Source organism: Rhinopithecus bieti, unplaced genomic scaffold (genome assembly GCF_001698545.2).
Source record: "Rhinopithecus bieti isolate Rb0 unplaced genomic scaffold, ASM169854v2 scaffold_8601, whole genome shotgun sequence".
Taxonomy (NCBI): domain Eukaryota; kingdom Metazoa; phylum Chordata; class Mammalia; order Primates; family Cercopithecidae; genus Rhinopithecus; species Rhinopithecus bieti.
This window is the reverse complement of record NW_016806193.1, coordinates 1,096,464-1,120,053: the sequence shown is the minus strand read 5'-3', so window position 1 is coordinate 1,120,053 and position 23,590 is coordinate 1,096,464. Positions and strand designations below refer to the sequence as shown.

Here is a 23,590-nt window from a genome sequence, read left to right as displayed (position 1 = left end):
ACAAACATGCCTAAGTGTGTATGTGTGTGTTGTGCTAGGGAGAAGTGAGGGAGATGGAGTTTCATGGGGCTCTTTTCCCTTGTGGCTTTAATACGTCACATGGCAAGGGCAGGATATTAGTGGTACAGGAGGGTGGACAGCTCTATATAGGTCTTCCAAAATGGAATGCAACCGAGAATACTAAGCTTATAATTCTGAATTCATGCTGAGATTTTTAAAAAAATTGTAAGTATTAACACCCAGGTACACACCAAAAGGAGTTCAAAGCAAATAATTAGATCTTTTATATCATAAATATTGCTTTGAAAACAACTGAAAATAATGTATAATGAACAAGTGTCAAAATTAGGGCACAAATCTAAAAAGCAGTCAAAACAAATTGTAACTCCAAATGCTAACATTCATACTTGAAAATAATCTAGAAGCATATATGTCAAGCTTTTTAAAAAGTGGTTATTCCTGGGATTATAGCTCTATTTTGAAAACATTTGTGTATTGTTTTTCTACAATGAATATAGTTTACTCGGTTATTAAATACATACTTCTAAAGAAGAAAAATCAGGTGTTCTGGTCTCAATTTTATACATGCCAAAACAAAGCAAGGCACATTATCATTCCTGAGCACAGTATCAATTCGTCCCATTCTCAACGGGTATCATGCAAGTGGCTAACTACTAAGAAACCCCCACAGAACCTGAATTAAATATCCTCAGTTCTGCTATAAAGCATTCCAAAGCCACCGATATACTAAAAAACAATTTGAACATATTGAAATTTTGCATTCACTTTTCATGATTTTTATCTGTAAGAAATACCAGGTGAACACAGAAAACTGCCTGAAATGAGCCACGTGGGAAGATTCAAAATGCATACCCCTCAAACTTCTACCATCTACCTCAGTTCACCACCATGCGTGTTATTAACCACACCCAAACACATCTGATGCCACAATTTTTCATCCAATTTCAGATAACCTCCTTCCACCATCTCATGGTAACTCACAAGCTGCAACCCTTCCCATATCCTTTATTCAGGGCTCTTTTCTCACATCTTATTAAACCTTTTACTAATCTTCTATAATCCAAACAACAGGCTGATGAGAAATCTCACCTTCAAGAACAACAACATCAACAACAGCCGCTACTGTGTATTGTGTAGAAACCACATGCCAGGCACCATGCTACGAGATTTACATGGATTATCTCACTCAATCCTGACCATCTTTCTAACAAAGTAGATACTATTATTATCCTCACTTTCCAGATGAGGAAGCCAAGGCTTTAAAGGACTCAAGTCAGTTGTCCAACATCACATGGTTACTTAAGAGGCAAAGATGGGTGCAATCCCAGGCAGGCTGACTCCAGCACCTGGGTGAAAGCGCAAGGCAACTTGCCTGCTCTGAAATGGTATTATTAGCAAGTCATAATACATGATGGAGGGGCAGGGATAAAGATGAGGGTTGGGGCATAAATCAGTAAGAAGGCCATCTTCCCCAAGTGCTCGGCAAAAGCAGGTTGTTAGTGTACAAGTCTGCATAGGCTGAACATCTGTCATCGATGACAGTTTTTTGGTATATTCAGGGTGGGATCCAGAATATGTTTAAGGGAAATCCAGATTGTTTTCGATTTCACCTTTCCATTTTGGAAGTTGCTAAGCTAAAAATCAGCTATGAGTGTGTCAGCCAGTGTAGCAGTTCTCTGCTTGGAGGGTCTTAAAGCATCCAAGATGGTTTTGATAGAGGCAGACAAGTGCCTAGACAGACAGGGGAGGGTCTCCGACGAAAACCCACCTCCAAGTCGAAGACAGTTTAAAGCCTGAAAGTCAAGCTACAAGTTAAATCCTAGGACTGGATTGAGAATTTGTCTTCCCGTTTGGGATGCTTTCCTCTGGTCCCCGCCCTTCACCTGTTTTTATATATACCTACCCTTTCCAAATTGGTTTTTCTACACTGTCATGCCGACCTTTGAGTTGTGCCTTCACTTTAAAGCTTTTTGCATACTCGCAAACCAATCAGACTCCCCATTCTGAGTCCATAAAGGGCCCCAGACCCAGCCACATGGGGGAAATATTCCCCTCTCCCCAAATTCTCTCTCTGCTGAAAGCCGTTGCCATCACTCAGTAAAATTGTTCTCCACTTTTCTCACCCTCCAATGTTCCACGTATCCTCATTCTTCTTGGGTGTAATACAAGAGCTCAGGAACCGCCAAACACAAGTACAACCTGTAACACAGGCAAGCTGCGGCACACCCAGCGCGGCCGAGGGAGGCCCAAGCAGGGCATCGCTGGCCGGGCATCTCTGGCTTGCAGAGTAACCAAGAAGAAAAATCTTGCATCAGTTTGAAGAGTAAACTGTGACAGAATGTGCCAATTGGGGCTGTCTTTATAGCTTGGCTAAAAGGAATCAACTTAAACACAGTTTCCAGATGAGCATGCTCTATAAAAGACCATCAGCGAACACCTGCTCAGTAGGGTAAGGCTGGACCCACCAACCAGTAGACAATACAATATGCATGCTTCCAGTCACTCTCAGGTTGTTTACGGTCACCTTCCCAGCAGAGGCTCAGGGCTGTTGGGCACAGTCTTGATATGTATGGGTTGAGTAATCAGCCTGAATAGAATCCAAATCAAATAAAAATACTTTTTAAAAGATTACCTGAAAAGAGCAAGAACTTTAGAGTCAGGGATATGTGGGTTCATATCCTTGCTCTGCCAGTTACTAGTTGGGTGAACCTGGGCAACCAGCTCACTCCATCCTCGCTGGCAGCGTCTTCAACTGCCAAGCCTACTTTGCAGGGCTGCTGTGGATTAAATGATAAAGAGTTGCAAAGCCTGCAGCACAGAGTCTACTATGGACCAAGTACTGGGAACTCAACAGCACATAAGACAGATACCCCATTAGCTTGGCTGATGCCAGCTACAGGCTTATTTCTTTAGACACAAGTACTCGCCAATAACACCTCCTGACTTCTAAAGAAAGTAGAAATCACTTAAGAACAAGCCAAACCCTCTTTACTGTAAGTTATCTTCTCCAGTGTGATAAGGATTTAGTATACATATTTTTACATGCCATTTCAGGAAGATATCAACCTATTCTAAGATACGAGCTCAGGCGAGCAACTTTAAGAATTCATTTAAAAATTAGCAAATTCATACCAAACAAAAGAACATTCATTCAAGCTAAAGTTATTTTACAAATAAAAAGTTGGCTCATTTTCCTCACAGAAGTCAGAAGACACTCAGGAAGAACTGCAAGTAGAATAAAATGAAGATCAAGTCTCAAATTCAGTTTACAGATCCAAAGGTGGAAATTTTGGGCAGATTTTCTAAGTAAAACCCACAAATTTTTCTTTAAATGAAACTCACTCATACTTTCAGATAGACTCAGGTTAAACAGAATGTGCACTAGGCATGGACGGGCCTTATGAGAAATACCAATGCATGCTTCAAGAAATGCACGACTTCATGCCTTCTGACAGCTCCATTCCACAAACATCCCATAATGACGGTCATTTAAAGCAAGGACTTTCAATAATGAAGGTTATACATGGCTATAAAATGTAAAACACAGGTAAACATGCACACAGTCTTTGGCCAGTCATAGTAAGCAACAATGCACATATCAAAAGCTCAGTTTTAAAACTTTAGGTCATTCATCAAGCTGTCCCTTCACAAAATTATTTATTGTTTATTTTTATGTCCAGGTTGAAAAATAACTGCAGCTTGCTATTACACGGCTCCCAATTAATCCAAACTGTCATACTCCATTTCCAGGCCACCAAACACAACTCATGAGGTGTCAATTGGCATTATGTGTCTTTCACAAGGATTATAACTCCTTAAGAAAACATCCAAGAGCAGGACCTGAGGCAGACTAGAAATAAAGACTGCATTAAAAAAACAAACAAACAAACAAACTCAGCACTTTTTTCTTACACATCTACTTTGCTCCCAACTAGTGTTTTCCCTAAATTTCTGTTATTCACAACTAAATCATACTTTGGATCCTTTTCCAAATCTGCACAATATCTAGACCATTATTCACTTAATATATTTTTAAAAATTCAGTGGCTGACTAGGTACTAATTTAGCATTATCCTAAGCAATAATATCTCTGAAAGAATGACTTTGTATTTGATGTAGGAGTTTCATATATATATACGTATATATATATATTTTCCTAATGAATATTAAAAAATACTTGGCATACCATTGCAATAATCACTACACATGGACTACATATCACTGCATATGGACTACACATGAACATTAAGCATTTCATATTTCCTCACTACTTTCATTGTTGTCAACTTTTCCCTCTAAATTTTCTTAGTCTTCTTAAAAGCACTCACATGTGGCCTGACAAGCAAACATGGTCCTACTCCATTCACTCTTTGTAGTCACAGGTTCTTTTTAATCCTAAATCTGCTTTATCTTTGATCCAATTTCTTTATGTTCCCCAGGCACTTGATGAAACTATTCCAGAGAGAGCTGAGTGTAGTCTAATTGCTTAAAAGGAAGCAAGTCGGTGGGACTGTCCCTGGAACATTCAAATCTCAAGTTGGGGAATTCAGAACTGACCTCTGACATGCAGTGCCTCAAAGGACAATTAGCCAAAATTGGGGCTGGGAGGCAACTTCAGAGCATGCTTAGGTGGGTTACAAATGGCACTGGAAAACACTAAGAAAGAAAAAGTCCTTGCCACAAAGCACTCGGCATCATTTCCACTAGAGAGATTTAACTGAAAAGGATGATTTCAACACTGGCTGCCCTAACAAATTAGTCTCCAACTGCTACCTCTGCCAAATGCATCTCTCCTCCCCCTAATGCGGAGGTGCTTTTAAGTTAAAACATAAGGGGAAAGTGCAGAAAAGAGAGTCATTTATAGCACTTGGGCCACTTGAAACAACTTTTCACCAAAGGTCCTAATCAAATTATCAAGCTCTTCAAGTCAGTGCTTTATGACAGAAATAAAGGCCCAACTAAAGTATTCAGGTCTCTTGGCATTTCCACGTCTCTGGGCAGAGTGCACACTGCAGCATACCCATTCACACTGGCTGTATGAAAGAGAACAGATCACAAAGGGCAGATTACAAGGGACAACGACTCCACTTCAGCGGGGGAAGGGACAGGCGTGAATGGATTGTAAATAATGTTGCTAAGAAAGGAGCAGAAATATGGCAACCTCAAATAATCCTCTTGCCAGGAATTCTTCCCAAGAGGACTGTTCTTTCTGAACTCTGCTTTCAAGTATGTGAGAAATATGAAAACTTATTGAATATCTGGGGATGCTCCTTCTCTGTCTGCTTAACTTGCAGCTCTTTGCAAACATTTGTAAAAGGGCTTAAAAAAAATCCAAAATTTTATTGAAAAGATGGAATGATAGGGAAAAGAGGAAGTACAGAGTGTTGTAACAGTTGATTACTTCAGCTACGAGTATAACACCCTTTTTTTTCTTTCATGAAACAGCTTGTCTTAAGTAAAACCGAGTGGTCTGAGTGATCAGTTCAGTTCCTGAAGGACGCCCTTTCTATGCTCCTGCAACCCCGTTCAAGGTGCAGACTTTTGACCTGAGGGTTATCATCCTCTCTAACGCATACACACACTTAGGGAAAGTACCTTTTGGGAAAAGGATGCTGTTGCTTTTGAGCATAACACAACCATCCAACTGTTTATGCCACCTCTGTGATCTTGCTGTCACCGTTTCTGACTACACATACCACACAATGAATGACATGCTGGCTGACACTTCTGCTCTGCCAACAGCCATAAGGACTTCTCTCTGCTATCATCAGAGAGCACAGTGTTACCCAAATGATGCTGACAGACTATAGCAATAAATCACCCTGGCTGAAACAAACATGACCTCACCATCTGAGTGATGCACATCATTTTGTAAAATTTCACTCCCCTTTCTCCCTCTCACACCATCATTCACTTGAACTGTTTTTATACCTCAGGTACCAACATGTGAGAAGAAGAGAGCCAAAACGAAAATCCACTAGTCTCTAGCTACTTTTCATTTAATCCTCTATATGTTAGGGAAAAGAACACCTTAGAATTTCAGCTATTTACCTTTATAAGTATAGCCTTCCAATTTGTTACACTATCTGTAGCTCAAGCATCAAACATACTCAGTCGTCACACAAGTATCTCTATAGTCTCATTTTGGTCTAGGTCACTGTCTTTCCCCAATGAAATATATGGGCTATTACCAAAATGCTAAAAGACAATTAAAAAAAAAAACAAAACTATGCCGTTACCACCCCAATCCAATTTTACATATACACAAAAGAGAGAGAATAAAAGGAAACTGGTAAAACTCAAATTAGAGGAATTGTCTTGTTTTTGTTTGGTTTCTGTTTTGTCTTTTAAAATAGAAATTTCTGTGTAGGAATCCCAACAGGGAGCATCATCTTCCCAGTCCAACAAACAACAGCAACTCTGCAAGGTACAACGAAATGACAAAACCATCTGCTAAAAAGTGCTACACTGAGCCAGTCACAATCCTTATTGCTATTATCCACTAGTTTTATATCCTTTTATATCACCTCATTCTGGGTGGGGAGGGCAGAATACCTGAAGACCAGAACATGGAAATAAGAAAAACCTCACATTTTGAACACAGCCTAACAGCTTCCTTCATTATGCATTCTTTCAATAAGGAATGAGTGATTAATTACTCAGGAATGCCAATGTTTTCAATGAATCTGCAACACACATTTATTTTTTCCGAAGAGAAACAGTATCTGCTCCACCTGCAGGCCAGGGCTGTCAACTACTAAAACATCAGAAGTGACATGCAAAAACGAAAGCAGAAATAGCGAACCTAAAATTGTCCGACAAGAGTTTTCAGAAAAATCAGTTATAGAGAATCAACAGCAATTTGATTAAAGGTTTAAGATCTTTTCATATTTAAAGTCCTACAACTGGGGAGCTAAATTTCAACCTCAATTAAAACCATCCGGTCAAGCTCATTATTGCAGAAGGCATGAAATCTGAATCCCCTGAAAACTAAAGAACTCAACTGACACCTCACTTCCTGCATGAAGACAGAAGGTCTGAGACAGGTAAGGTAACACTGAGAACAGCCTCCACATCCACCCAAGAAGAATCAGCTTAGCTCTGCTGGCTACCTTAATAACACAACTAAAAAAAAATCATCTTTTCTGGCAGTCAGTCCATAATTAAATTTTTATACACTCAATTTAAGTTACTGAATGACTTCCCAGGGTTACTGGTTGTATTTTGAAGTTGTTCTTCCTCTTGATGCAGTGTTTTGTTTGAAACTTTGTTGTGGAACTGAAGTATCTGACAAAACAGCTTTCAAACACATTCTACAGGAAACACTGCAAACTGCCTGTCATGAAACCTCACTTACCACAAGTAAGATAAAAAACAGTTAAAGCATGTTACAACGTTCCTCCATTTTTAGAGAGCGACGTAACCAATACTCTCTCTGTTTTGAGATATGGGAACTGTTTGGTGCAAACCTCAGCATTTTGTTGGAGTTAATAACAAACTCGACTCCTGTCTGCATCTGAACTTTGGCCAGATCACTCAAATGACATTTCAGAATGGCTCCTGTGGACAGCTTGCAGCAGCTAATCCCTGTGGCTGCGATTAACCACGCTGATCCCCTAGCTCTGCAGGCTCCCTCCCTCCACTACTTGAGCAGCGCAGCCCTCCTGGCCTGCTGACAGGGCAAGACAAACGCCAGGAGGAAAGAGGCCTGCATAAACTCTTCCCAACTCTGCTTGGTTCTATGTAAGGTTAGCAAAGACCTACCCCACCGTCCACAGGCTCATCCAGAGCTGGGCCCTGAGCCAAGCCCAGCCTCTGAAAACTGCCTCAGAAAACTTACCCAGTGGAGCTCTCAGCTCCTGTGCAGAAGGGCTGCTTTGGAGAGGCGTCTTGCTACCTTCCATTCACAGAATTTGGTTGTGCTTCATTGCACACTTGCTACTGCAGGCTTGCATCATGATTTGGGTCTGCCCACCAACTCCAAATATGCTCCATGTTTGGGCTTATGTAACATTTGCTACTACTGTAAAAAGCACTTGAATTACAAAGGTCCTGGCAGATCAACAGAAAACGGGGTGGAGTCTAATTTCATCTAATATGGTCATACCAGGCGTCCTGGACGGTGTAAATTAATCTTTCTATTTGAAAGGCAACTTGTCAAAACTGGGGAAGATGGAATTCATAAGTTTAACCTGCTAAAATACAAATTACTTATACTTTGTGAATTTTTTTCTGAATGCCTTTAAACTAACAGTTACTACCAGGTATATTACAAAACTTACATGATTTATTTAAAAATCTACATTTTAAGTCTCAGTAGACCTAAAGGTCTTAAAGTTAAACATTTCTATAAAATGCCTGCAGCATTTTTCCACGTTTTATTTCCCCTATACTATCTATAGTTGCTAAATTTTCAAAAAAAGTTTATTATTCCTAAGTATACTTTTCCTTCCTAAATCTAGTAACAAAAAAACTTAACCCACTTTCTGTGCATATTTGTAAAATATGTGTAATTTCATATCCACATATTTGTCCAGTTTGTTGTTCAATCACTGGAGGACTGACTAAAGCTTTCATACTTTAAAATCCAAGAATTTCTCTCACTGAGTGCCCCCTTGAAAATAGTGTCTTCCTGGCCTGTTTCCCTATCATCCCTATCATGCTCCCTCTCTCTGGCCAATCAACAAATCTACTGTCAAATAGACATGGAATGGGGTGTAATGGCTCACACCTGTAATCCCAACTACCTGGGAGGGTGAGGCAAGAGTCCAGGAATTTGAGGCTGCAGTGAGCTATGACCGTGCCACTGCACTCCAGCCCAGGTGACAGAGTTCTAATAAAAACAAAACAACAAAAAATCACCACAAGTGACATGGAAAAAACCGTCAAGTGATCTGAGTTTTATAATAATGACTTAGAAATCTGATAGTTCAAAATGAACTCTTTTAAATGTCAAAAGAAGCGGGAAAAGATTCTTCTACAAAATCCTATCACCCCACACAGAATATTTGGCAGAAGTCATGAATTACATATGTGGAAATGATTTAGCCTGAAACGGGTGGGGAAGAGTTTTTAGACAGGCATGAAAACGTCTTCTATCGGGCCAAATTCTAAATTGACTCTAAAGCAAAAGAATAGTAGCTGCACTGCCCTATTCTCACAAGGATTCAGATCCCAACCATGTCAGCAATACCAAGACCCAGGGGATTTTCTGAAACCCACTTTTCCCCACGCCCTCCCCCACCACCCAGATTCCTTACAATAACGTTCATACAATCCAAAACTATGGTAGCCCTTAAAAGACACTAGAAGAACCCAAGGGAAGAGTCATCAGCAAGCCTTAGAAGCACAGGATGCGGATACATCTCCCAAATCTTTTCAAAAGCTCATTAGTGAAAATAAGAATTTTAAGTTAATTCACTGAAGCTTTTCTTAAGCTAGAAAAAAAAAAAAAAATCCATGGCTGTACAACCTGATTGCCACAGGTCTTAGTAGTATTTACTCTACTTCACCGGCCTTCCCTGCAGGGGTAGCCAACGAATCTCCTTAACGTCATCAATAGCAGAAAAGAACAGGGTAGGAGGATCTTTCTTGAGCTAAACTGCACTTCCCTATCACTATACTTGCACGACAGGACACCAGACTTCTTGCTGGCCTCCCAAGGACAAAGGCTTGCTTTTCTAATATTCCCTTTCGTAGTGACTGTACCAGTGGAGAAAAATATCATTATGAGAGTCAGCCAATCCAAGACAGTTCTAAGAACCAAGTCGTTCTGCAACACTGAAGAAAACCACGGTGAATTTTAGCAAATGTTCTTAAATGCTACAAGTGCACGTCTATATTTAAGTCCAGAAATAAGAGAAAAACAATTTCAACATTTTTAAGACCTACATCAGAAAAGGGATGAATGAATGGTTGTGTAAGCCAGGAAAATATAATTTTGTATACCAATAACACAAATACATAGAAACTGAGAACAAAGTTCAATTTTAAACACTCACATGTGCCCCTCTGAATGCCCTGAATAAAATGTTTAAGCAAATACTGCTTTGTTCTGCTTGTAAAGCATTATCACAATTTTCTTCAAATCATTTCTCAATATCCTATCCAAATAAAGTTTATTTTGATATTAAATATCCCAGTGATGGCTCAGATATAAGTGTCTAGGTCTGGGGACATGGTCATATTTCTTTTTTCATAAGAAAAAAAATTAAGACTACAGACTAAAAAAAAACTACAGACTAAAATAACATCTTAATAGAATAACATCCGTGCCTCACTGACCAAAAATTATATGTATCAGCTGTGGTTTGGATGGTGTACACATGTCAATTTTACTCTAGTGCACAAAGGGAGTTCTGAACTGTGCATTAGCCTATTCGCAGCAAACAAGCAAACTTGCAGGAGGGTAGGAGGAGCACTCAAGGTTTGGGTTCAGGGGGCAGCCAGCCTGCAGTCTGAGCACTTCTAGTTGTGCAGCCATGGGCAAGAGACTCTGGAGAGCTAAGGACTGATACTCCCTCCTCCCACAAGCCTGGGTTGAGGAGTAAATTTGAGATAATGCAGGTAATGCAGTGCCCAGCACTTGTTAAACGTTCAGCAAATGTTAGCTATTATGATTACAACCAAGGAGAAACTGGATGGATGATAGAAAAGAAGAGTTAAACAGAAACAGAAAAACTGAGGTTTCTATTATAGAAATTAGTCAAGTCCCCTACAAATTTTGGGATTTCCTAAACGGAATCCTTGAGAAGCCAGCAGAGGTGTCATTTAGTGTTCTGGAGGGCAACAAACAAGCTGCTGGCAGTTATGAAATACTGTGTTCCTGTCATTGGTGAAAGCCAGTTCTCCATTTTACAGGAATACGAGTCTCCACTAACTCCACTTCACTGTCTCAGCAGGCCAGGCGAGTTATAATTGGCCTTAATTGGCACTTACAGGAGCTTTAACATTCCTTACCTGCTGCCAAGGAGCACTTGAAAGGGGAAAAAAGTATTTTCAAACTTGGAAATACCAAGCAATTCATTCGGCTGTGGGCCTGGAAGCCTGCTATCCAGAATCAGATTAGCTTCACCTAGAAATGTTGCTATGTTATTATCCAGCGCTCATTAGGTACTCACACTGGATTAGGAGAGGTGGGAGATGAAATTTAAATGGGAATAATTCACGTTGGGGGCTAAAACCATGCAGCAGCCTTCCTCTAGCTTATCTTTTGGTGGATGGCTCTCCAGGACTCAGCCACACTTCATGTGTGTAAGGCAGGCAAATAAAATATATTTTCATGGCCTGATTTACACAGGCTTTGAGTTAACCACAGTCTGACCTCAGCCCAGTTATTATTTGAAACACACAATGAACACTGTTATAAGGTGACCAATCATACCAACTGCAAAGAGGATAGCGAGATCAGAAACAAAACTGGCCATAGTTCTTCCTTGGCCTTGCAATTAATCACACTCAAAATTGTTATCCTCTAGGAGGCCTCACATTTTGCACAGAGGAATCCTAGCATAAAAGAATGAGATTTCTTCCTTAAGGTAAATCCCATACAGAATGAATAGAAATTTCCCATAGATGCCAGGGAAACGGCCTATAATTGTTTAAATATTTTTTTAAATAATCAATCATTTTGAAAGATCTGTCTCATATTATTATTACTCAGACTTGTGCTTGTTTGAGAAATTTACTTCAAATTAAAATTAATCATACGTGTGTGTGTGTGTGTGTGTGTGTGTGTGTGTGTTTAAGGAACATTGTTAAGAGGCTTTAGAAAATAAATGGAAGCTGAGAAAATAAATACAACATCTACTCCTTTGGAGATACTCTTGTAGTGACTGGTAGAGATAAAGTATTATAGCCTTTTTGGAAAGCAATCCAGCAGCAGCTATTAGCACTGCAAATAACTATCTTTTGTGACCCAGGAATCCATTCCTGAGACTCTATCCCACAGAAACTAAACCACCAGTAATTAAGTATGTGTGTACCAGAGTGGTTACTGCTATTTGGTTCACAGAGACAAAAAGCAAGAAACAAAATGAATGTCCATAGAGGGCCTGGCAGAGGAAGCTACAGCACAGCCACACTTTAGAGCAGTATGCAACCATTAAAAAGAGGGGATTAGTGTTATCCAGGGCTGTGAATGGATTTACATGAGGTATTGTTGAGTAGAAAAGGAGCAGAAGTGTGCATAATAGGATCCATTTTTTTGTAAAACTATCACCAAGAGCCCCTACTAATAAAATACATGATTCTATGTGCCTGGATAGAGTTAGAAGCATGAGAAAAATATAGAAGGATGCATACTAAGTTACATACTAAGAACGCAGCATGTATGATTTATAGCATAGTGCGGACTGCTACAGTTAGAGAAGGCAGGTAAGTTGAAAGAGCCAATGAAATAAGAAAAAGGCTGCACTGAAAACAGTTGAGATGATTACATTTGTGTATTTACATAAAAACACATTATAGGTGTACATATTTCATACATTCATATGCCGATCAAAAAAATCTATAAAGAAAGAGTTGGTCTAAAAAATTTGTTATAAAAATGCACTGTGAAGGTAGCTGAAGAAAAATTAAAGAAATATAAAATTCTGGCCAAGGGTGGTGGTTCACACCTGTAATCCCAGCACTTCAGGAGGCAGAGGCAGGTGGATTGCTTGAGCCCAGGAGTTTGAGACCAGCCTGGGTAACATGGTGAAACCCTGCCTTTACAAAAAACACAAAAATCAGCTACGTATGGTGGCGTGTGCCTATAGTCCCAGGTACTGGAAGGGCTGAGATGGAAGGATTGCTTGAGCCCGGGAGGTGGGGGTTACAGTGAGCCAAGATTGCACCACTGCACTCTAGCCTGGGCAACAGAGTGAGAATATGTCTCGAAGAAGAAGAAAAAAAAGAAATACAAAATTCTGGTATTACATCAAACAAGTGTATCTTGATTACCGTCACTCTCTTAATTTGTTTGGCTAAGCAGGCTGAGACTCAAGTAGCACAACAGACCACAGTTGAATCACACAGAAAAAGGCCTATTAGCCACTTTGGCAAAATAACATCTTAACTCTCTAAAGCGCACTACAAATCTTCAGTATTAGAAGTTGTAGGCCAGGTGTGGTGGTTCACGCCTATAATCCCAGCACTTTGGGAGGCTGAGGCAGGCAGATGACTTGAGGTCAGGAGTTCAAGACCACCCTGGCCAACATGGCGAAATTCTGTCTCTACTAAAAATGCAAAAATTAGCTGGGTGTGGTGGTACATGCCTGTAGTCCCAGTTACTCAGGAGGCTGAGGCATGAGAATCACTTGAACTTGGGAGGTGGAGGTTGCAGTGAGCCGAGATTACACCACTGCACTCCATCCTGAGCGAGAGAGCGGGACTCTGTCTCAAGAAAACAAAACAGAAGTTCTAACAATCTTTTTAAGAAATATATCAAGCATAAGGGGCAATGAAACAAATTTCATTCCAAAGTTTATTTGTGACCTGAAGAGAATATAAATCAAGAACTCTATGTTGTGTGATCAGGGGCTGTTTGTATTTTATTTTAAATGGAAATAATTCTTTTTTTTTTTTTAATCTTCAAATAAATGCACAAGATGAAAAGGTATAAAATTACTTTGAAGTGAACCTCAAGACTGGGATTTCTACACACATAATGTGGGATAAGGGAAATAGCTAAATTTAGCTATTGGGCCCCTCCCAAACCAGTTTGTTTTAAGGACTTGGACTAGTACATACATCAGAGGAATTATTCCAGTCAGGTAGTAGGTACCACAGCATCAAGAAGTGATAAAAACTCCCTCTTCTGGTCATATGTAAGATCACAGCTTAGCAGGGTTGAAATCGCAGGTACTTATCTTAGTCAACGTACAAATTAGTCTTGTGAAATGACTGTCAGGAAAAATACTTTTTAGAAAATATAAATAAAATATGGATTTATTTCCTGAAATATCTCCTTTAAAGCTGAAGCATGGCCATCCTATAATAGCTAATGACTTCTACATGTAGCAGGCAAGTCAAGAGTGACACTGGTGAATATTAACAATTCATACATATATTAAATAATAATTTCTTAATTTTTATTAAGCCTTTTTAAAAAAAATTTCCAACTGTTTTTCCCTCTGTTAAGGTATAAATGACAAATAAAAGTTCTATATATTTACAGTACAGTGTAATGTTTTGATACGTATATACATTATAAACAATTTATAGATAGATAGATAGACAGATAGACAGATAAACAGATAGATATTGCCAGAAACTCACATTTTCACTGCCTTATTATTGTGGCAACCCAAATCAGAACTGCTGAAGTAGTTCATCAAATCACAGTAGTACAAACCTGGAGGGCACCGTGACCAGGTTCCATGTGGAGAATCAATATGCTGAAATACTGACAGACATTCCCAAAGAAGAACAGTCCTTAAGGCACTGTATACAGTAATGCAACACTGAAGATCTAAGTGTCCATCAACAGGAGTCAGGTTAAGTGAAAATACATTAATGAAGCGGAATAACAGGCAGTCCTTAGACTACAGGAGAACAATATGTATTAACCTGAAAAAATATTTTAGATAGATTATTAAGTTAAAAACGTGAATTCACACTGAATCTACTTTTTTTAATATGTGAGGGGAAACAATATACTGGTAAATATTACTTTGTCCAGGTTCTAGGAACCCTCCAAGAGTATATGTCAAACTGTACCCCTGAAAAGTAAGATGAAGGAGCTTTGTTCATTCTGATTGCATACTTATCCTCTGGTTGTTTACTTTCTTTTACAATGTATTTTATTTTAATAATTAAAAACAAATTGAAAGATAGTGGTTTTTGTTAATCAATAAATTTTCCCAACTACCCAACGAATACATGAGAAGTCCCAAGAAAGTGCACATATTTTCTTTTGTTTTCTGGCTTATATGACTAGATTACAATAGCATTAAAAAATTGAAAAGAAAAAATGACCCCCCAACTTGGCATCACTGCAATAATTACTTTCTTCTATAATCTTTAGAAAATGCCTAAAGACTTAACATACCAACACTTTTCATTCAGGTCAATGCACCTCATTAAAAATAAATGCCCATATACAAACTGCAAGAACAACCTCCTGATCCATAAGCGCAAGTAAATTCATCCAGCTGCCTGAGCCAAAAACCCCATGAGTCATTCCTCCTCCCTTCCTTTCCCAATCCATCAGCAAGCCCTGCTGGCTTTATACTTCCGATGCAGATTTTAATTCTGTTCACACTTCTCTGCCCCTGCTGCTACAATCCTAATCTAAGCTTTCTCTCCTGATCCAGCTCTCACCTTAACTAGTACGAAACAGCTCACTAACTGGTCTCCCTGGTTCCACATTTGTCCCCTGTGTTCTATACAGCAACCATGTGATCAAACACTTACTGGCCAAAATCCTCCAGCGACTTCCCATTGCCTGCACCGTCCAATCCTGATTCTTCTCATGGCTTGCAGGGTCCAGTGTCATCTGGTCCTAGAACCGCTTTCTCCTGTTTCAACTTGGACCCCGTTCCTCCTTGCACACTGTCCTTCGGCCTCCTCACTGGCCTTTCTGCCAAGACCACTTCCATCTAAGGACCTCCGTACTTGGTATTTCCTCTATGTGAAGCACTTGTCCTTTACATCTTCAAATGGGCTGGCTCTCTTTCATCACTGAGTTTAAACATCAACTCTAGAGACAGACTTTCTTTAACTAGCCTTACCTAAAGTGGTCTGCCCCAGTCATTTTCTCTCACGTTATTCCTAGCATTTATCACTACCCGAAATAATCTGATTTCACGCAATTTCATTTTTCTCTCTCCTCAATACAATATATTATATTAAGTCGGAACATAAGGTGCATGAAATCACAGACACTGCTTTTCTACCTCAGTAGAGGGCAATGCCTAGCATATATTAGGCACCCAATAAATTTTGTTAAATGCATGAGTAATACCATTGTTATTTTAATTCCTTTTTAAAGCAGTGCCAAAAGCAAAGACATTCATAAAAGCACAGATATCAGTAAGAGGAAAAATAAGTTCATTTTATAACTAGAAATTAAAATGTTGCTCCTACAAATGTCATAACTTTATTTTAAATATATCTGCTTATAATACAACTAGGGAAAAAAGATAAATTTATATTAGCTGAGAGAGAATAAACCTTTATCTAATGCTACTACTTCAGTTATCTGAAAAATTTAATTAGCATTCTTTCACTTGTAGCAAAGAAAAAAATGAATACACTGTATGTTACACTATCACTCTCTAATATTAATAACAATAAATGACAAGTGAAAGAAAAAACATTTTCTTTCTTTATCCAAAAATGGTTACTTAGTGACAAGAAGTTTAGGGCAAAAGGTCAACCTGGAATTTCCTTCCAGAGTTAAACTAATTTCCACCTTGACATCATTCATGTTTTCGTGTGCCTGTTTTGGTTAGCTCCCATCCCTGGCTTATCCCCAGACTGCTGGAGAAAGACCTGGTACATTTCTTCCAAGCAAAAGAGTGAAGTAATTTTTTTTTGCTCCGCAACAAGTTTCAGTCTTTATACTGACTGCAGAAATAAATATGTCAGTCAATTCTCTAAAGAAGCTACAAAATGTTACGAGTCTCATACAAAAAGAGGAGGAGTTTGGTTTTAGATAGCTACTATGATTTAGAATTAAATAAAGTAGAACAGGCAGAAGAGAAATTCAATGACTATGCTAAATCAATTATCTACCTACCATCATTATATCTTTGAATTACCAAATGTTCTGAGGTAACAGGTTTACAATACTGATCCAGCTTCTTGAAGCAAACTTAAAATTCTACTTCAGCTAGAACATCTGTCCCTAACGATAGCTTTGTGACACATGCAATTCATATTGTCTCTGAATTTTCTTTTAACTCTACACATCCTTATCATGCAAAATAAATCAATGTTAGTAGGTAGAAAAGATGGCCTAGTTGGTATATTTTATCTGTGTGAATGAAATTTATGAGTTTGATCTTTAAACTAAGCATAAAATCCATTCAGTGGATTGTTAAGAACAGGAAATAAGATAGTACATGCAAAAATTATCTGTAAATCACCAGGTACTATTAAAAGTTATCATTAGTCAGTGGACTTAAATTTAGTATACTTATGAGAAAAAAACATTTTCTTTCCTTATCAAAAACAGTTATTAGCTAAAAAAAATGACATGTTAAAAAATATCTGAACCTGTTACTTTCCAGGTCTAAGTTAATCAGAGAGCAAAAGGGGAGGGAAGTGTTCTATAATAAATGGTAAAACCTCTGCTTTGTGATGTAAGATAATTATACGATGGCAATTGCTGGTCAGAACTATGTAAAATGTTGTCAACAATGAGAACCAGCATTTTTGCCAGAAGCAGTCCATCAGATCTCAGAGTAAAAATTCATTTTTCTCTTATAGTACTAATATTCTTTGAAACCAATTACTTAGCTCAAAAAAGTACAAGTAATTTCTCATATGAATATATGAGTAATTTGCTCATCCTGATGAAAATGACATTTTAGAAAATATAATTTATGCTAGCATCTAAAAGAATCCAAACCACCTCAATGCACACCAAGGAACATGAAGTCCAAGCAATGTGTGTGGCTATTAATTTTACAGGATTTGTAATATCTGCAAGGAGAGAAAGCTGTAAGATCACAGGAGTGTTTCTACTAAAGCTATGTTCATTAAGTCATGAAAAAGTCAGATTTATGACACTTCTGTTTGTGAACAGTCTGAGAAAGGCAGATGTTTTACACCGAAGCCTCACCAACAGACTTATATACCATTCACAGTGATTAGTAGTGGCTCAATATATAAACATATCGATAGATGACAAAGGGTATTTGTCTTACATAGTCTTTTTACAAATCAACATGAGATTCCAAAATTCTGTCTTCAAGGTCTGTTATTTCCTAGGGCTAAGGCTGGCCTCAGTAGATAGCTCTTTAAACATCTGAGGTAGCAAAATTCAAGAACTTGAGCTGGTATTTCCAAACAATATGGAGTAGGCATCACTCTCTAATATTAATAACATCAAATGACAAGTGAAAACTTACTCCCTTTCCAATCTCTTTCCATTTTCCTGATAATATCGCACTACTGTGTGGACAATACTTGCCTAAAATGTGTTAGTCTCCATTTTAACAAAGAGAGCAAGCCTCAGGCTCAGAGCCAGCACTGGCAAAAGCATCAACATAAAATTAAATAATCTTCTTTCCACAGCATTCATTTTCACATTTACTATTTCTTACAGCAGGCAACACTAGTTTCCCCCTTTATTGTTCTAGTAAGATTTTCCTTGTAAATTGATTTATTTAAATAAAAGTGGTTTGATTTAAAGAAAAATACTAAGTGGAATTAAGTCAGCAGATGATAAAGCCAGAATTTGATTAAGGTTGGGAAAAGGTGGCTGCTCCATATGTCACCACCGAGGCCATGCTTAGAGACTCAAGCTGAGCCAAAAGGTGAACAAGTGGATCAGCCTAACTAATCTGAGGAAAATACTTCAACAGCCGACATCTGAGTACAGTTTCAATTAATCACAGAGATTCTAAATGTGGTACTTGTCCAAGTGGAATAAACATCATTCATCTGTTTCTCCTAGGTAAGATCACCCCTGTGTCTGCATAAAAGAGAAATATTAAGGTATTCTTCATAAGCAAATTCAGTGAAGCTGCAGAGCACAAAATAGGAATTCCTGGGAAGCTTTCTCAGTATACAGACTCAAAAGCACCCCACAAGTCATCTGCTAACCCTAGGCTAATCCCACCATTCAGAGCCAGAGTAAACGCATGTAAGTAATACTACACAGTTTATGCTATTCAGTAGCCAGTATAGAACCAATACACTTATCACTAAACTAACTGAAGAACTTAAGATTCCCACCCCAAAAGAATGGGGCTTCTGACCCTAGGAATGTCACCATCTCAATGCTTCCTCCTACTCAAAAGTTTTTTGGCAATTAATGTGACATTTCCAGAACATAATACAGATATTTTAAAAAGTAGGGGCCTCCCTTCCTGCCATTCTGGTTGGCTCAATGAATCTTTGAGCGCCAATCTGTGTCAGTCACTATATGTTAGCCACTGTGTGTACCAAGCAGCAGCTCCACCAGAGTGGACTGTATCTGCATGTGTGAAAGCAATGCATTCCAGCCAGCCAGTGTGTCAGAATCAGCCCAGGGAGCTGTTTAGAATGCAGATCCTGGGTTCCATCCCTGAAATTCCCATTCAGAGCATCTGGAGTTGGCCTTTGGAGGCTGCTCACTTAGAAAGCTCCTCTTTGATTCAGATGCACAGCAGGTTTGGGATCCACTGATTCGAATTATATTTTTAAATCTGAAATTAGCAGTAAGACACACCTTACTTTTTTTTTTTCTTTTGAGACAGAGTCTCGCTCTGTCACCCAGGCTGGAGTGCAGTGGCACAATCTCGGCTCGCTGCAAGCTCCACCTCCCGGGTTCAAGCCATTATCCTGCCTCAGCCTCCCACGTAGCTGGGACTACAAGTGCACGCCACCACGCCCGGCTTCTTTTTTGTATTTTTAGTAGAGACGGGGTTTCACAGCTTACTCCTAAAAATACTAAGTAACTGAAGAGAAATATGAGGCACACTGGAGTATTTTAAAACATTAAAACAACATCAAGAAATCATGGTATCACTATGTAGTTTCCAAGAAAGCAAACTATGCTATGAGAGCAATCAGACTGAAAAACTGGAAATGCCAAAATGGCACCACAATCATTCATCTTCATTGCTCAAATGGAAATCCTGGTTAACTGTGAACTCCTCAAACTGCAGCTTGGCTAGCAAAAAAAATACAGGGCTTCTTAACTACTCTGAATAATAGCTGCTCACCAATTCAGAATACTTTTACCACCAACACTGACTGACTTTACAAGACTTGCTGCCACTGTAGCATGTTTTCTTGTCCTGGTAGCAGTGGTTTTAAAGGAACTGCCTGCTGGAGTTCGTAGCAACTATTCATTTGTTCGTAAAAGTCACAGACACATAACAGCAATATATGAATTCACAGAAGACTGCCAACACATTTTTGCCAATATCACTGAAAGAAAGTACCATCCCTGTTTTGGCAGCTAAATAAACTACAACAGTCACTCTGAAAGATTCTGAAGTTGAAAACTTTTTTGTTAACTATGGAAAACAATAATGCAACAACTGGCTTTCTAAAAATTTCAACAAAAAAGAAAATGTTCCAAAAACAATCTTTCCTGTCACAACCCCTGTCCCCAAAAGATAGAAGAGACTGTGGCAGCAGTGGTCAAGGTTGTTGGTCCTGGGAACCCTGTCCACCTCTCCTTTCCTCCAAGTGACTCGGGGGAAGTCCCTCCAGGGCCACCACATGGTACCTCCCTCTACTTCATGCAGTTACTCTCCCAAACCCACATTCACCTCTAAACCTCTTGTCAATTCCACCGCAGCCATCTCCTCCACTGCTGATTCAAAGAGGGCACTCCTTACACACTTCCCGGCAGAACACCTCCCTCAGAGCACTTGGCCCTCATCTTTCTGCCAGGAACTCTCCTCTCTCATATCTTTAATACTTCCCTTGTCACCTCAGCCTCCCACCTAGTGACTTTGTCAGTCACATCTCCTCCAAGCCACAGGAGACCCTGGAGTGCATTCACACTTTTCCATTTACATGTTTGAAGTTAACACCAAACCTTTACTATTCAACAAGTATCTTACTAGGAGATATTGTGCAAGGGACTGAAAGGCAGGAAAGGAGAAAGACAGAAAAATGTGATTTTAAGATACTTTCCTGGCTGGGAGTGGTAGCTCATGGTAGCTCATGCCCATATTCCCTGTACTTTGGGAAGGCGAGGCGGGCGAATCACTTGAGGTCAGGAGTTCCAGATCAGCCTGGCCAACATGGTGAAACCCCATTTCTACCAAAAATACAAAAATCAGCCGGGCATAGTGGCATGCACCTGTAATCCCAGCTACTCAGGAGGCTGAGGCAGGATAATTGCTTGAACCCAGGAGGCAGAGGTTGCAGCCAGCCAAGATCACGCCACTGCACTCCGGCCTGTGCGACAAAGCAAGACTCTGTCTAAAAAAAAAACAAAAAACACTTTTTCCTACCCATACACTGACATTCTAAGAGGGGAAATGAGAAGATTAAAAAAAAAATTCATATAAATATGCTGTGACCAGTGAATAAAATGCTCCTAGAAAAGGGGACCAAGAGGTCCTCCTTCTGCCTAAGGAATCCACTCTACCCATCAATTCTCTGGGGCACCACTAAGTCACATAACTTTGGTCCTAAAAAATCTGCAACAGGTCCTCACTGAGACGTCCACAGCAGGGGACTCATGGGCACTGAGGCCCTGTGAGCTAGTCCCCACCTGCCTTTGAGCTTCACTCATCCACAGGTGGATACATCAATTCTGGCCAACGGTGACTCATGCAGCACATCCCAGAGAGCCTGGAATTTCCTGCTCCTGTGCTTGCTCACGTCAACCTTGTTGCCAACCTAGGGCCACCAAATATGGTTGTTCAGTGCACAAACTGTGCAGCCATATGTGGCAGCTCTGTCTGTCCCCATTGACACACCTCCCATTTTAGTGGATTACAAGTGATTTTTCCAAAATATTGTCTGTATTGTCCACAAGTCAGAAGCAGGGAAATGACATCTTATCCACCTCTGTACCCACTCTAGTGCCTACCCCAGGGCTTCTTCTAGAAGCAGGAACTCAAATGATCTTTTTATGGTTAAATAAAGGATTTACTCCTTGAAAAAAATGGTGGAATGTTGCTTATGATGGTGTGACTCTTAATCCAACAACAGCAGTCTCAACAGCAAGATCTGTAAATTCTAACTTTAAAATGTTTCTTGGCTGAGTGCAGTGGCTCACGCCTGTAATCCCAGCACTTTGGGAGACAGAGGCAGGTGGATCATTTGAGGTCAGGAGTTTCAGACCAGCCTGGCCAACACGGTGAAACTCTGTATCTACTAAAAATACAAAAATTAGCTGGGCGTGGTGGCGGGCGCCTGTAGTCCCAGCTACTAGGAAGGCTGAGGCAAGGGAATTGCTTGAATCTGGGAGGCAGAGGTTGCAATGAACTGAGATCGCACCACTGCACTCCAACGTGGGTGACAGAGTGAGACACCATCTCAAAAAAAGAACAAAACAAAACAAAACAAAAACAAAAGTATCTCAAAGCTATGCAGTCTTCCTAGCTCTACTGCCAGATCTTACTCTCAGTCCAGTGTCATCTCTTGCCTCTGAACTATTCTCCCTGCTTCTGCCCTTCTCCCAGAATTTATTCTCAGCAAATCAACCACTGAAATAGGACTGTGTTACTCTCTTACATAAATCCTCCGGTGCGCCCAAGCTGCTTCTTTGCCTGGCCTATGAATGATCAGGTTCCTGCTTATAATGCTGGATTCCTCCAGTTTCTACCTCCCTTCACTAAATACTAAATACCCTTCAGCCACACAGGCCTTCTTCAGTCTGTGTGCTGGCTGTTCCCTCTGCATCAAACGCTCTTATTCTAGATCACTGCCTGAGTTGCTCCTTCTCATCAGTTAGGACTCAGCTCCAGTGTCACCTCCTAAGACGCTTTCTTTAAACACTCTATCTATAGAAGAACCCCATTGTCACTCTCTATTGCAAGCTTGCATTTGTAGAAGTAAGAGCAATGAGGAAAAAACCTACGGTTATTTTTAAAGTGTATCTAGTTAGTTTTGTCTGCCTCTCCAGATAGACTGTAAACTCTGTGGCAGTAAGAATCATACTACATACTCAATGCCTGAAACAAGGTAGGTATTCAAATACTTATGATTTGCTATTGAGCAAAACTGGTCAGAAAATCAAGGATTTTAGAATCAGAATCTTATCTTAAACACTGTAAAGGCATTATGACAATGCCAAACAACTGTATTTGGACTCTTCAACAATTAACAACCAAAATTTAGAACTATTGAACTGAGAAGTTTCAAAATCACATCTCCTTTAAAAAAAAAAGCAAAAAAAAAAAAAAGCCCATGTATCCATAGTGTGAGTGTAATATATAATTTTAAAATCCACTGAATATACAACCAGGGGCTCTAGAAGGAAACAAACTGGTAACTATACTGATGCAACATTTTACAAGAGATTTTATAAACTATACTTTCTCTAATTTCAATAAAAGCCAAAACATTCATATCACTTTTAATAAAATTTAAAATACCCAACAACAATGGGTTAATTGTTATTAACCCATTCAGTGAATTAAAAGTCTACCACCTGGTGGGGGAGGGACATTATGCCCTATGCATGCCATCACTGTTCCTTAGTTTAATCTTGCTTTACCTTTTTATCTTCTAATAACAATTTTTTAAATGGTTAAGCACTTACCATAATGTGATTGAAATGCCTGCGGTTTGACAACCTGATTACAGTCGTTACACACCACCAAGTAGAAATCATCATGGGCTGGACAGAAACCAAATATTGGCATGTCTGCAACACAGAAACAGAGCATCACTCACTCATCTGGTTCTGATTGATATAAAACCATTTTGGGAAACAATGCTTTCTTTTTTTTTTTTTTTTTTT

General features: G+C 39.4%; 1 protein-coding gene across 1 annotated transcript in view; it reads right to left on the bottom strand.

The window, feature by feature from the left end:
- Positions 1-23,590, bottom strand: part of ATXN7 (ataxin 7) — an 89,532-nt gene that overhangs the window by 24,360 nt on the left and 41,582 nt on the right. Inside the window, exon 2 of the mRNA XM_017875025.1 lies at positions 23,390-23,494. Coding sequence (XP_017730514.1) covers positions 23,390-23,494 — 105 coding nt within the window. The remainder of the gene's footprint in view (positions 1-23,389; positions 23,495-23,590) is intronic.